Genomic DNA, 16,102 nt, shown 5'->3' on the forward strand with positions numbered 1-16,102 from the left:
AAACAGTTAAAAAAAACATTTTCATAATCTATCTAGAAACTAAGGGAATAGTGAAAATGATAACAATAGTTAGCCTCCACATCACCCCTTACAGCCAACCCGTTCCACCACATGGCGCCAAGTGTCTGCTCGAGTATGCTTATGCTACTTTAAGTGCAATAGAACGGCTCAAGTCTTAAGAATGGTAAGCTATTAAAGAAATATTCTAGTTGAGAATATAAAATGCAAACAAGAATGCCATGTTTTATACTTCTTCGAATAACAAAAATTTAGAATTATTTGTTCATTCAATATCCAACTCACCTCTTTCTTGAGATGTCTTTTTGATTTGTGAGAAAGCTGCCTGATACATTAAGGTGTAGTAAGCCATGTCTCTATCTGAAGAGACTGCGTAATCGTATTTGCATTGATAAGAGTTTCCACAGAATGCATCAATCAATGCCCATTCCTTTGACCTAGAATCAGAAAAATAGATTGTGAATTCAGCCTAATATGAAAAAATGCGCTTTTCTGAACTTAGGGGACCTTGAAACGTATAGAAAACTTGTAATTTGGGCACTTTAATTTTTTAACAATACTTTCCTCACCTACGGTAAGGAAATTGAAGTTGAAATAAGTACATTTTTCTTACCTTGCCCAATGGTAGTAGCTTTGATTATGGATACGTTTAGTATCCATATACTCGAATGTAAGATAACAATACGTCTAAACGTATCCATAATCAAAGGTAAGTAGGTAGGGCAAGGAAAGTAAAAATGTAAGACTTGACTGAAGTGATTTCAAATCAAACCAAATTGAATTGATAATTTGATAATTGAAGATGGTTTAGTCGCGAAAAACTGAACCATCTACTAATGATTAATGAAGCTGTTCACCACTAAAATATTTCAGTGTAGTAGTGAAAGCATCATTATCGTAATTTATTGCGGAATATCGTCACATTTACCTTTTATTTGGTAGACTATTCGATTCAAATGAAATATAACGATTAAGACTTGGAACTGTTACAAGCAATTAGGTATTGGAATAACGAGTAATTTTTGAGTACAGTTCCACTTTTCACATCATCATCATTCCAGTTTACTTTTCTTCAGCATCTAGGATCACTAGAAATTAAAGGTGTAACTTCCTCAACCTGAAGTTTCTCGCTACTCATTTAAATAAATAAGTTATACAGTAGGCTACTGGCATCCATAGACTGAAACTTTTCTACTACAGATACAATTAGTATTTCTGTTTAAGAATAATGCAATTCATGTTTTTGTCATTAAAAAACTACATTGACTGAAACTTGTTTATTGGAACAGCATGTTAAGAAACTACTCCTTCTGCAGCTACTCCTAACCATTAATTTCAGGGTTTGTGATGATTCCTATTAATTTCGCCTATTATTTATTATGTAGCTAGAATAAGATTGAGTAATTAATTAATTATTCAATTCTTTTGAGAAATAGACTGACCTGTTTTGAGGTATAATTTGTTGAGGAGTCGCTTGGTACTCGGGTTGAAATCCCTTGTCAGCATAATAGCTGGCCGTTCTGCCACTTTCATGGACAAAAAGAGACGATCCTTTTTCTTTCTCTTCTCTGTCCACTAACAGCCCTGAAAATCAAAGTAATTTTGTTTGGAATAAGGATAAAAATATGATTTTCCCCATTTTATTTTATCACAAGTCCAATAAGAATGAGGCTAAGGGGTTTTGACAGGTTTATAACAAAGAGAAGGAACTCCACTCCACAGGTGAAGGACAGGAGAGACATGGTTTCGATGGTTGGTGATTTAGCTGGGAGTAGGCCTTATCTATTAGAGTTAGCTACTAGACTTAAGAAGGAATACCGATTTAGATTGCGGGAGGCTAAGAAAAGTGCCAATGCAAGGTTCATTGTTGAGGCTCAAAACCCATGTAAAGCTGCCTGGGAGCTTATAAATTCCCACAAGCCCAAATCTAAAGGAACTGATCCAAGATTTGCAACTGCTGATGAGTTCAATAAGTTTTATGTCACATCTGTGGAGGGTATTGTTAACAATATACAATGTTCAAGTGATGCATTCACCACTCTTCAAAAAATCCCAGCCATTGAAATTAATTTTGAATGGAGTCATGTTACAGGTGATGATATTATCAATATTGTGAATGGGTTTAGCACCTCAAAGGCAAAAGATATATATGGTATGAGTGTTGCTTTTCTGAAACAGATCATTGTTCCTCTGTACCCAATACTTGCTTGTCTAATTAATAAGTGTATAGATCAGAGTGTCTTCCCGGATGAGCTCAAGGTTTCACGAACGGTCCCTGTCCACAAAAAAGGTGCTGTAGACAATGTATGTAATTATAGATTCATTTCCATTATTCCAGTATTTGCCAAAATTTATGAAACAGTATTATGTGTCCAGCTTTATGAGTATTTCGAGAACAATAATCTGCTGGTTCCTGCTCAGTTTGGTTTTAGGAAGGGAAAGTCCACTGTGTTGGCCGTTCATACTCTCATACAATCAATCCAAGATGCTTTTGAAGGTAAAAAATCATCCTCACTTCTGATGTGTGACTTGACACGTGCCTTTGACTGTGTTTCACATGATCTATTGTTGAAAAGCTAGAGAGGTATGGTCTAGGAGTCAGTGCTGTTAATTTGATGAAATCTTATCTCGGTAATAGGTCCCAGGTTGTGGACTGGAATGGAGAATTGTCAGGCTCTGCTCCTTTACACTACGGAGTCCCACAAGGGTCAGTTCTGGGGCCTTTGCTCTTTCTTATTTCAATAAATGACCTTTATTACTCAGTGAATGGTGGCGTTCTTCTGTTTGCAGATGATACGTCTCTTTTTGCTGAGCATGATAGTATCGAGTCTGCCAAGTTGGTTGTTAGAGAGCTGTATGATAGTGCTTCCCAGTGGTTTAGTGCAAATAGACTTGCCCTGAATAATGATAAGACTCAGGAGCTAGTTTTTAGTCTCAATCCCCAGAATTTCACTACAGATACTGTGAAATTGTTGGGGTTCTCCCTGGACAGTAAGTTGACGTGGGAGACTCATATAGATCAACTATGCATCAGACTCAGTAGGGTTGTGTTCTTGTTGAGGAGGCTTGTGGATTGTGTGCCTGACACTTTTGTGCGTCAAGCATACTTTGCCTTTTTTCAGAGCCATATAGCCTATGGAACAATCCTATGGGGACATGCGACCAGTGTGGATAGGGTCCTGTTGCTGCAGAAGCGAGCGGTTAGGGTTGTGGTGAGGGCTGGAAGGATTGATCATTGTAAGCCACTGTTCATCCGTTTGAAAGTGACGACAGTCTTCAATCTCTATATATATGAGTGCTTGACGTTTGTGAAGAAAAATCTAGATTCATTCACTTTAGCTAATGAGATTCATGGTCATGTAACAAGGAGAAACCAGAATATATTCCAGTTAAGAGTCAGATTGGAGCGAACAAGTAGAAGCTTTCCCTCATCTGGTATTAGGTTTTTTAATATGCTACCTAACGAAATAAGAAGCCTGCCCCTTGAGACTTTCAATAGAAGGTTGAAGTCATGGTTGATCTCCAATCCCTTCTATTCTATTAATGAATTCAGGGAGGCCAACCTAAAATCGATGATTGCCAGCTCATCTGTATAGTAATTACTTTTTTTATTATATTTGAAAGTTAACCACATTACATTTTTAGGCTGTATTAATTTCATCTCTAAGGATTAAAACTTATTTTGCATGTATATTATATTCCTAAAGAATAAGTTTAGTGCATTCTGTGATAATAATTCAAGTTGATAATATATTTGTTATTGTAATAATATGACTTATCTGTAAATTGACCTAGCCTAATGTACTTGATGTATTTTTTTTGGCTGAAATAAATCATTGAATCATTAAATCATTGAAGTATATAAATATATTTATTGTCTTGGAGGTTTTACAATATTCTAATGGAAGATTAAATTAAAATACAATGTAAATCTCTTGAATGATAATTACTGTAAAAAAGTCAATAGTCAAATTAGATTTTTAATATAGATAGAAATTATTCTAATAAGAACGAACACATTGATTAATTCTCAACTAATTATAGTGGAAGCAAATAGTTTCACCAATGATAACATAAATTCGTATCAAATAATGATATAATTTACTTACAGTTTATAGCGAACTGTTCATGATATTCTCTGAAGCTGTTTGGTTGAGTAGCAATGTTGACACTCCCTCCACCAGGAAGTAGGAGATCGTTGAATTTATCAAAATTCCAATTTCCAAATAGTCCACTTGTCTGATTCTGGATAGAAAATGGCAATAAAAATTATACAATTATAGCAGAAAATTCCCTACACAATTATTGAATTATTCATGCAAATGGTTTGTTATTTTTTACGTTAAGGAATCAATATTCCGTTGATTATGAAAAACATTCTGTTGAATTTTAGAATTTTGAACGTAGGAATTACAACTACATATTCGATTCAGATTGAAATAATTTTTTTGAAGGAATTATCAACTTTTGGTTGATTCAAGGATATTTTTCAAAAGATAATTTATTTTCAATTAAAACGATCAATAAATATTATTCAAATATACAAATTGAACTTACAATAAATTGCCAAGGCAGGTAGACTCTGACAGTCATGAAACCTTTATTTTCAATCACTTCAACCCCCGCTCCTGACTGGAACATCATGATAACTTCATGTTGATCCAAAACGTACAGAGGTGTGTAGACTGTTACACCTGAAATTTTAAAATAAATTCACATTAATAATTTAACCTTCTTCAACCTCGAAATTATTCTGGCAATCAGTTTTCATAATTCAAATATGTGTAGGCCTAATGCTAGTTCGCTTCCAAATGGTGCACATTGGTTAACTACGGTGCACATTGGCTAACGCTTAATGGATTAGCAAATGATGGCGGTCAGACAAACTTATGTTCTCCTGACAAAGAACTACACATCTCCAAGAAATTGGAAATATATTGTGTTTATGTAGGCATTTGAGACTCAAAGAGCTTTATAAGTGTTGTTTATCTTCCATACGCTACATAAATCTGCCGGCCAGAAAGCCGAGTTGATTAAGGCGTTGCACCCTTCAGTCTGCTAGTGCTACCTGGCCGCGGGTTCGAATCCCGCCGAATCCCATCGAATAGGCATGGACGTTTGATCATCTAATAATTCACACTCACACTTCCCATTACCCACGCACAAGCAAAAATAAAAAACTCATGTGGGCATCATCCGCAATAAAAAAAATAAATAGCATGAGTAATGAATTTATTAGCCCAATTTTATTTCTCATCGGATACTTGGAGTTTTTCATGTAAAACACAGAAGAAGAGAATAAATCAATTTTGTACAGTTTCCAATATACAATTAATAGATCGGGTAGGGATTTGTCATGATTATGAGAATCATTCATTCATTTATTAATTCAGCGATACACAATTCTATGACGAATATCTGAGAATATATGGCATATTTATTAATATTTTATTTTATTTATTTACAATGCAACTGACACTAATGTAATAATATTGAAAGATAAAATAATAAGGTAGTCCTTGTGCTATTTTTCTTCCAAATTTATAGGTGACAGTCCAAGATAAGGTTAGAATTCTAGACGATAAATCAATAGAAAGAGATAACATCTGAAAGAAATAATTTAGCATACTTTTTAATGAAATTATTTCTTATTTTAAAGAAACAACTGAGCCGTAATGCCTTTGAAACTGTTACTTCAATTCAATATTTTTGGAACATATAGTGTCTAATTGAGATGATAATGAAACATCCAAAATTTCACGAGCATATAAAAGATGTTGAACTGAGATGATAATGGAAAATTTTGCAATGGAATGAATACCTGAGAAGTGTTGCACTCTCAAAGCGGACCGATCGAAGTAGACTCGTCTGCCATCCACGAACACATCCAGCCTGTACCTCCACTGAGCCCACCGTGGTCGTAGTCTCACTTCAATTATTGATGACGTATTGTCTCTAGCTGACAAACAATCATCCCATCAAAATATTGGCAATAAATATCATCTTTAACTGTAATACAATATTATTAGATTAATTATAATAATGCTATGTTCTATTATCTATATATTATCAGCTACTATTCATCACAATATTCCACTACTACCTCCACTACAACACATTAAAATGTTGAATACCATAGATGTCTCTGTCTCTGTCACGCGAAAATGGTTGACATTGCAGGGGCGTGAGGGCAGGTGACCTTTACTTTCTTTTGACTGGAACAACAACATCCTAATACGTTCTTTATGTTTGATCTCATTTGTAGTTCAACAATACATTATTTGATGCAAACACCTGATGAATAAGCAAATAATTTGATTTGATCATAAAAATATCATTGTAGAAAATTATGTTACACAAATTTTTATTATTATAATAAATCACATTCTACTTCTATGAAATTATCATTGTAGAAGTAGAATTGATGAAATAAGTAACAACAATAATTATTATTATATTATATGAATGAGAGGTTTGGGATGATGAGAAAGAGCAAGAGGAGGTGGAATATGAGGAGGAAGAGTGGAAGGAGGGGGAGGAGGACCAGGTGGCGGTGGAGAAGAGTGGGGAGGAATAGATAGATAAGGAGGAGGGGGAAGAGGAACGAGAAGAGGAAGAGAAAGATAATAAAAAGAATATGTTTAAGAAATAAATATTCAATGAATGTTTTGAAAATATATAAGATACATGAAACTCACCAGCTATAGAAGTTATCTGAGTAGCACGGACCTCACCCCTGGAATTGTTCGACAGTTGCTCGAATCTGGCTTGCACGTCAAATTTAAATCTCTCAGGATCCGTGTGAACGAGAACAAACTCCCCCTTACCGTTGAAAGTATATGCAACATCGTCGAAGGTGATAATGTGAGGGTCACCAAATGCAGTAGCTAGACAAACAACATCAAATATAATTATTATTAAACGAAAATCCAAATTAAATGCTACAAATCACCCTGAAGACTTCTGCTACTGCAAATATTGACAACTGGGTAAACAGCTAGATGGAAATTTGATGAGCGCTACTATTCAAAAATTATTTGTCAGTCCGGGAATCGAACCCGATAAGTCCTCATAGCTGGTCAGGACTTACCCTTACATCAAACTGAGTTTGCAACATCAAACATATTTCTGTGAATCTAAAAATAGACAGTTGATCAAGTTCAATTATCCGTTATTGACTGCTTGATTGATCAATAAATAAATTTATGTATAATGTTGATCTGGAAAAATAAATTAAAACAATCAACATAAGCTAAGAGACTTTACCAGTCTACTCCACTGAAAACGTGTTTTGAAGCTTGAAAACTGGATTTTCATCAATTTCAAAAAACGGTTTTTGTGTGTTGGAGATCACCTTATTCAATAGTTTGCTCTCTCAATATAAATGGAGCTAATTTTCTGACTCTTAACCGAAAAATGTTTAATATCGTTAATGTATTTATTGTTTGAAAACTATTCATTTATTGAATTATTTTTTATGCTTACTGTCTTATATTTGATTAAATTCAACTGTTCAGTTTACTGTATTGTGTTGAATAAATAAATATGTTATTATCATAAAATATTTTATTCAGTATTCATTCATTTAATAAATTAATATTTTTCTGGTACGGTATAGCCTTAGTCTCACCTACAGCCTTAGGCTACATACGCATCAAATGGAAATTATTTTAAAATGTTCATGATGATATTATTTTATTTTCAATAATAAGAAAATAATAATATAGACTGAATAATAATAATAATATATACTGAATAATAATATAGACTTTGTTAACCTGGAAGTCTTAGAGATTAACCTTAGTCTTATTGCCTATCAATGAAGTTTTCAGTCAGAATCGATTGAGGGGAGTTGTATTCCGTTGAAAGTGGAAGATATTCAAGTATTGTACTTTACGTGATCACTCATCTCTCAATATTATCAATAAAAGTCCAGTGAACTCTTTGATGAATAAGAATCACAAATTACAGTAGTATTTATTTTTCATCAAACTAGTTGAAACTAGTTGTGGTTTTAATAAAATAAAAAAGTACTTGATAGTTTTTATTGCTGAAATATAGTTGATATAGTTGATATTGCATCAATCATTGCTGAAATCTATTATTGTTTTAAAGCAAAAATCAATCAAATTTTAATAATTCATAATGAGAAAATAGTATCTTCATCAATAATAAAATTATTGATGGAATCTTTTATTATTGTGAGTTGAAAATAGTGAATTGTAATAATTTGGGATTGCAAAATAGTATCTCACCTACTCCAGGTCCCTGATAAGCCACACAATCCTGTGAAGGTCGTCGCTCGAACCTGAATGTTTCGCAGCCAACTGACTGCTCTTCTTGCCACAGACAACAGAAGTAGAATGGACTCATGTCATGGAACCATTGCGATAGCGTCGGAACCTGAAAATGTACATTTTTAGAAAATATGGCTAAAAACAATATGATGTGTTGACGCGCTTTTGCGTTTGAATGTGATGCATATATTTATTTATTTATGAAAAACATGGAGGCATACAGGATTTCTCCCAAAAATTGCTTCCATAACAACACAATAGTTCATTATACATAGTAAGAGTACAGAAAAGAAGAATATTGAAAAATTACAACGAAATATTCGTTTTAGTTTTTCCCCACCGCTCTTGTTGGGAGTAGTCTCGCTTATCGTTTTGAGCTCCAGACAGTTTGTTGCTTCAACCGGGGTTTTGCCTGCCGGAGATGGCCTGGGGGTGAACGCAAGGCCAGTGTTTGCACAACTGTCGTCGAGTAAGTAGCACTCGCGTATCATTGGGTCTGGTATGGGAGCAATTCGGCTAAATTACAGCCCTTTTAAAATCGTGTTCAAGAAATAATTGTAAAACATTTTCAAGGAGAAAATTCGTTCTCCAGAGTTGAAGTTTCGTATCGCTCAATACCTAGAATTAGCACCATCCAAGTATCGTGGATAAACTGTCTGCCAAACAGCCATTCTTAATTTTTGTATCTATTCGAGTTGAAAATACACACAATCAAATAATATCTCAGTAGAAACAACATAGTGCTTCGATACAATGTGTAAATAGTGAAGAAGATCTTTTGAAGTTCAGAAAACCCTGACATCTCCTAAATCGTATTCCTCATCTACGGCCACCCCACCTCTAACAGGAGACTGCAAGGTACCAATCAAGTATTGAAACCTGGTTCATTTTATGAGTTAATTCTTTCATTGAATGCATGTTGTGTTCTTTGCACGGGATTTCTGAAGAGATATTTCTACATCGTTTACAAATTATAAAGTCCACTTGTTATTCACATACCAGTTCATATTTTGAACCAGGAAATTAAATATGATAGAGCCACTGGCACCTTCAACGTGGTTGCTATTCTATTTCAAAAAATGGTTTTAAAATTGCAGTAAAAACCGGGGACACACCTGTCATGCAGTATTGCGATTCCCCTCCGATCATACCTTAGACTAGTTATAGAATAGACACGCTGGGAAGTTCAGCCTCTGAAGCCAACATCTACTGCCATATCGCCAAATCGTGACTTCATCATCGGATAGAAAACTTTCAGATTGTGTCTATTTCAGAAGGATGTAAATTATTATTCATTAAAATGGTAAACTCCAGCTGCGCTCCCGCTAGAATAGACACAATCTGCAATGGAAAACAATTATTATTATGTCTGTTTCTGTCCATAATGTGAACCACATTGGATGGTCACAGATAGACAAGTCATTAAAAATGAAAGAAAAAGCATGCACTCAAGGCAAGAGCAGGCATCAAGTAAAATACTGCTCCAAAGCAGCACTTTCACAACTGAAAAACTCATTCAGCGCATAAAACGGGTGATCCTCAAGGAACAGCCTCAACCTTCTCCTCAGGCTTGCCAATGGCAGAGTCCCCAATGTAATGGGTAGCTTGTTGATGATCTTTCCCACCATGTAAGCCGAACTAACCAGCGTTCTCCCAAGCCTGCAATACGGGAGGTCGAACCTATTCCTATTACGGGTATTATGCCCATGGACATCACCCCTTGTAGGCAGGACACCCACCTCCCCAACTGCCCCAATCACAGACCTGAAAATGAAGAGGCCAACCACAGTCAAAATACGCTGCTTAACAAAGAGTGGCCTACAAGGGGCTAGGTATCCAGCACTACACACAATTCTCACAGCCTTTTTTTGTAGCAGCAAGACAGCCCCCACCTCAGCAGCTCTACCCCAGAGTGTGATGCCATATGACATCGCTCTGTGGAAGAACGCATGGTAGCTCATACGGAGATATGCCTCGGGAACACAGCTCTTCAGGCTCCTCAGCAGAAACAGGACTCTGTTCAACCTGCAGCAGACACTCTGTATATGCTCCCTCCAAGAAAGTTTCCTATCAAGATGGAAGCCCAAGAGCTTTACAGGAGGGAACTCATACTGCATCCCATTCCTAAGGCTGAATACAATGTAAACAAACTCTACAGAAAAGTTTTCTATCTGATGCTGACGTCACGATTTGGAGATATGGCAGTAGATGTTGGCTTCATCGACTTCCAGTATGAATATACAATGGGCCGTGTCTATTCTATAGCTGGTCTAAGGATCATACAGATGAATGACTGTATAACAGCAGAACAGACAACGGACTTGAATGCTGCAAGCCTCACATGTCAGTCATATGACCTATGCCACCACTACCACTCCACACCACACAAAAATCGAACATGAGTCGGATTGGAACGCTTTATTATTTGTATGCTTAAATCGAAGTGTTCACAAATATAAATAAAAATCCTAATCATATTGTTTCAATGTTTATAGATAAGTGATGGTATCACCTCGACATTGATTTACTGCAATAGATACTGTGATCAAACACCTAATTTTATAATGAGAAAATCCGTATACTTCTTCGGTTTTCATAGATTGATTACTAAAGTCCGAGAGATATTACTTTTAACATGATAAGGGAAAACTGATTTCTCCTTCCACAGTTTGTAGCATGGACAGAGTAGCGGGGAGGAGTAAGCATGCTGCGCACTATTGGATGCTGACACAAAAGTAGGGAGAGTGCTGTTAGGTAGTGGGAGTGATTAGTGAAGGAAAGAGAATCGGGCCTCTCTGTCTCCAAGTAATAGTAATATCTCTTTAAATTATCGACATCAATGAACAAATATTTGATGCGAAACGCTGAGTTTTGTGAAGATTAAACATTGAATAGAAAAGACAGCATATTGAGTTTTTAATCCATCATGGAAAACTCTACATCTCTGAATGCAGTGTTCAGTTTATTAGAAATAAAATAATATAGTCCAATTAAATACTAAGTTCAATTGAAATCAAGTGAATGGCGAATCTTACTTTGTTTGCTTCATTCCAGGGAATATAGCCGAGATTGTGGGAGCGTCGAGGTCTGGAGCCCCACTGCTGGTCGTAGGACAACATCAGGTTATGATTTTTGTCGTAGCAGCATTGCTGTTCTGAACCTTCCATGCTGCAAATCATAAAATTTATTCTCTTTTGGGTGGACAGTAAATTAGAAAAAAAGCAAATGGAGAAGTGACTGGTGAAGCCACGAAACCAGGTTCTGTCTATATAGTACTAGCAGGTAACCCGTGCTCCGCTAGGGTCTAATAAAGAACTTAACAGACTGAAAACTTGACCTAATAAAATCCTGAAGAATTTTAAATAGGCCTATAACCATCCTCGGTAAATTGAGAATCTATATGCAAAATTTCAAGTTTATCAGTCAAGTAGTTCAGACTTGATGATGCGACATCGTGAATTTCCTATGCCATACGTGTATAAGCCAATTCTTTCCTTCATTATATTATACAGAGTGGGTGAAAAGTCCGAGAACGGCTTAATATCTCATACACAAAGGTAATTTGACGGTGGGTGTGATTGGGGATCCTACTCAAATTGAAAAATTTTACAATGACTTTAAAAATCTGGTCGGCCATCTTGGATCCGCCATATTGAACGGCTTAGTATCTCATAAGAAGAAGTGATTCCAAGGTGGTTGTGATTGGGGATGTTACTCGGATTGAAAATACTACTTTACTATGACTTTAAAAATCTGGTACGCCATCTTGGATCCGCCATGTTGAATGCAACTTTATTTTTTTAAATAGGAAGGTGGTCATGCGATACATGATTTCGATACGGAATTTCAAGAAAAAATGAATGGTGGAAACCGCACATCGATATCTCAAACCGTTTAGAAGATATTCACATTATTAATCAATACCACTCATGTATTTCATTACTCATTTGCATGGTACAGATTGATAATGTGAATATCTTCTGAACGGTCTGTGATATCGATATGTGGTTTCCGCCATTCATTTTTTCTTGAAATTCCCTATCGAAATCATGTATCGCATGACCACCTTCCTATTTAAAAAAATTAAGTTGCATTCAATATGGCGGATCCAAGATGGCGCACCAAATTTTTAAAGTCATTGTAAAGTAGTTTTTCCAATTTGAGTAGGATCCCCAATCACACCCACCGTCAAATTACCTTTGTGTATGAGATATTGAGCCGTTCTCGGACTTTTCACCCACTCTGTAGATTACCGTATACAGTGTAATAATAAAAGTGGTTGACGAATTCAATTTGTGTTTTTCAAAACAGATATGTTACATACATTTACTACAAGAAAAAATATGTAATGAAAAGATGCAGTTAACTACCGGTATCACAATTTCTATTTGGAAAAACACAAACTTGTTTCAACACCTATGAATAAATAACACTACATCTCATCAAACACTGTTTCACTAAAAAGAATAGAGACTTGGATGAAATGACTATGTGAGAAATGAATCAATTACGTGAAATATACTGTGAAATTCTGTTGTGGAAATAGATAAATTTGTGAAAAAAATAATGAAAGATGTATCTTGATAAAAAAAATAGTACAATGTAAAAAGTAAATGAATGAAGAAATAAACTGCAATTTCTAATAAAATCTCCCATCTTAGATTGGTTACCTTGGCGATCCAGTCCTGACACAATGAATGGCCCCCTTATGGTACTGGCAGTCGGGGTTGGAGTCCCTATCACAGCTGTAGTCGGGCATGAAACGTCCCTTGTCGACCAGGGCCTGCTCGAGGGTGCAGGGGCATTGTGGGATGTCGGCCGCGAAGTTCTTGAGATATCGGTCGTTCATGAGCCAATCATTGCACATGCGATCAGCCCAGTTGCTGCCGAACATAGACTCCCATTGCGCCGCAAAGTACCACGCCAACGGGATAGGCCGGCTCCACAGCACACTATAAACAGTACAAACTTTCATACGAGGGCCACTTTTTTCCAGGCTTCGATGGACCATAAATAAAAGACGAATACATACAGAATGTCCCAAATGCCTCAACCTTTTTGGCAATTATGTTGAAAAATAAAGAAATGAAAAAAATATTTAATTGGAAAGATATTACTCTCTTTCACAATTATTTTTAATTAAATTCTTTATAATCATAAGTGTAAGAAACTTTTATAGTGAAAGAAACATTCTTTTACTCAGAAAATCCCACGGAAGGTGTAACAGCCGAATGTCTACATGACACTTGCAACAAAAAAGTCTCATATCGACCTTATTAGTTTTTGAAATACTGTTTATAGGTTTTTAGATATTTTTGAAAAACGTCAATAACTGAAAAACTATCAGTCGAAGTCTAATTATAAGGATAAAGTTGCAAAGAGGAAGAATTGTTCAATAATATTCATATAATTTGTACCAGTGGACCAGTTGTTTTGGAGCTCCTTGTTAGTTTGCAAGCTATGCGCTCAACGCCATCCATGTCTTGAGTTTGGGTAGAAGGTATAAGCACAGAAAAAAGAAATAAGCTGAGTTCTTTCCACAGTCAACTTTCGCTGTCATCCTATCGTCAAAAGGTTTCCACTTAATTTCTTCAATTTAAAGTTAGTGAGCACAATATTACGTTACTAATTATTACTACGTAATTATGTTTGAAAAAATCCTTTCTACTTCATATTTAGATTACGAATACTGTATTACTATTTGCCCGACATATTTAGTTTAGTAGGGGGATTCCAAAATATATTGTATATCGTATTTCATATTCGTGTATTGTGTTTTCTTTCTATCGTAAAATTACAGTTGTAGTTATTACACAATAACTATTGGGTTTAGTCAACTTGGGGAAGTTTTTTTTATGAAAATAGTTATAATGTACATGTAAAAAATAAAAGCACTTCAATAAATGTAGATTATAATAAATTATTATAATTATCATGAATAAATTATAAATGAAAAAAGCAAAACTCAGTCATGAGTGCTCCATTGATCTACCGTACTCTATTCATTTATTAAAAATACAATTTTTCCCCAATAAATATCTGATACTTACGGAGCAATACCACGGGGTTGATCGCCCTGACTAAGGGTGATGTGAATGAAACCGACTCTCAGATCATTGACAGCATAGTTTCGTCTCTGTGTGTACATACTTGGATCGATTCTGTATAATCCTGTATTCGGAACATTATCCTAAAACAAAATAATAATACAAAAAACAATAAAATCAGTTAATTTCAAATTTGCAATATCAATCTATTGAGTAACACATCTTCACTCTATCTATTTGTAGAATCTCTATTTTTATTGTGAATGAAAACACTGTTACTGTCAATTACAATTTTTATTTTAGCACTTTACTGTACTGTAGTATCGTGACTTTACCAGCCACATATTAAGTAATGTTCAAATAGAAAGTGGAATCTACAGTATTTAGGCCTCTCTTTGATCTCCACTATAAATGGTTGTCAGAAGAGATATGAAATTGCAACGGCTTTATGGGGACCAAGCTTTTTTGAATGAACCGAGAGGTAAGTTTCTTAGTTTATCCATTTTGTTTCCTATGTGTTGATTTTATGAATGAATGTATCTTCTTTCTACTTCCAGTTTATTTATTCATTCATATCATATTTTACAGTTATAACTTTTGAAATCGCCCAACAGCCTTATGTCCAAAACTGTTCTCATTTCAATTTATACAACATTCCAAATCTATAGGTTATGTACCATGTGCCAAAGTCCAATTGCTGATTCACAGTCCAAAGCCAAACAAGAAAAAAATTATCAGCATGAATGTTCAAAATCAACATCTGAAAGAAACTGTTCAAAATGTCAACAAGTTTTGAATGAACTTGAAAATTTCGTAGACCAAAAAACACACTATTTAAAATCAAATTAATTGATATCAGTTCTTTACATTTTATTTAGTTTATCGGGTAATCATTTTTCTCATTTTCTATGTTTTATAAAACTCACCTCCAAAAGATCAATGTACAACAACTCCGGTTTGATAGTGGTTTCCTTGTAGCCCCATAGAGAAATTTTCACATTGGCGTTAGCACTTCTAGTCAAGTTGTACTTGTTCCAACTAATCATTATTTCTTTGGGGTATTTTTCGTGAACTGCTTTTGTTTCAAAGAAAATTTTCTGGGTTGCTGTGGCAGGAGTCTCTGGAATTTAGAAATACAAGAATAAAAAGAGAAATTTTAAATTAAAACTTCAAGAAATTTTTCAACTTATAGCCAGGCTAATTGATAGGCTACAATAAATATTGGGCATGAACCAAATGAAGAGATTGGCCTTCAGTCTAAAAATTGAAGGAAAATTTAATCAAAAACTAAAAAAAAATAGCCAGGCTAATGGCTGAAATGAATAATATAAGTGAATGCTCCTTCATATGAATAGATCGGCCTTCAGTTTGATCCGTCAGCTGGACTGGAGGCCGAAAATATGAAATTTGATATTATGAGCTATGGTGACAGAGGTCAACAAAATATCTAACAAAAAATATTCCTACCGACAAAATATTTCCCTTTCCAATTGTAAGCGCCATCATCAATGGCAACTTCAAATAGAACATATCCTTGCGCCATCAGGAACGGCTGGACACAAGTGGCTCTATTTGTATCAATAACCACACCCTCCACATTCTCTATATCAAACCTGTAAACCAACACACAAAATTATAGAAACTAGATGATAATCGATTTTTTGAAAGATATTTTTTACATTCTATATAGGGCCTCATGAAATTGAATCAAAAAAGAGAGTGGCTCTACGTTAATCTAAT

General features: G+C 35.1%; 1 protein-coding gene across 2 annotated transcripts in view; it reads right to left on the bottom strand.

Moving 5' to 3' along the window:
- LOC111047976 (protein mesh) overlaps nucleotides 1-16,102 on the bottom strand; it is a 33,510-nt gene that overhangs the window by 7,119 nt on the left and 10,289 nt on the right. For both annotated transcript variants that reach the window (XM_039438794.1, XM_022333819.2), the window contains exons 8-19: nucleotides 15,830-15,975; nucleotides 15,289-15,482; nucleotides 14,366-14,505; nucleotides 12,986-13,267; nucleotides 11,351-11,483; nucleotides 8,274-8,421; nucleotides 6,717-6,905; nucleotides 5,840-5,977; nucleotides 4,576-4,712; nucleotides 4,128-4,263; nucleotides 1,461-1,602; nucleotides 304-455 (exon numbers count right to left, since the gene is read on the bottom strand). In XM_039438794.1, coding sequence (XP_039294728.1) covers nucleotides 304-455; nucleotides 1,461-1,602; nucleotides 4,128-4,263; nucleotides 4,576-4,712; nucleotides 5,840-5,977; nucleotides 6,717-6,905; nucleotides 8,274-8,421; nucleotides 11,351-11,483; nucleotides 12,986-13,267; nucleotides 14,366-14,505; nucleotides 15,289-15,482; nucleotides 15,830-15,975 — 1,937 coding nt within the window. The remainder of the gene's footprint in view (nucleotides 1-303; nucleotides 456-1,460; nucleotides 1,603-4,127; nucleotides 4,264-4,575; nucleotides 4,713-5,839; nucleotides 5,978-6,716; nucleotides 6,906-8,273; nucleotides 8,422-11,350; nucleotides 11,484-12,985; nucleotides 13,268-14,365; nucleotides 14,506-15,288; nucleotides 15,483-15,829; nucleotides 15,976-16,102) is intronic.

Source organism: Nilaparvata lugens, chromosome 12, assembly GCF_014356525.2.
Source record: "Nilaparvata lugens isolate BPH chromosome 12, ASM1435652v1, whole genome shotgun sequence".
Lineage (NCBI taxonomy): Eukaryota > Metazoa > Arthropoda > Insecta > Hemiptera > Delphacidae > Nilaparvata > Nilaparvata lugens.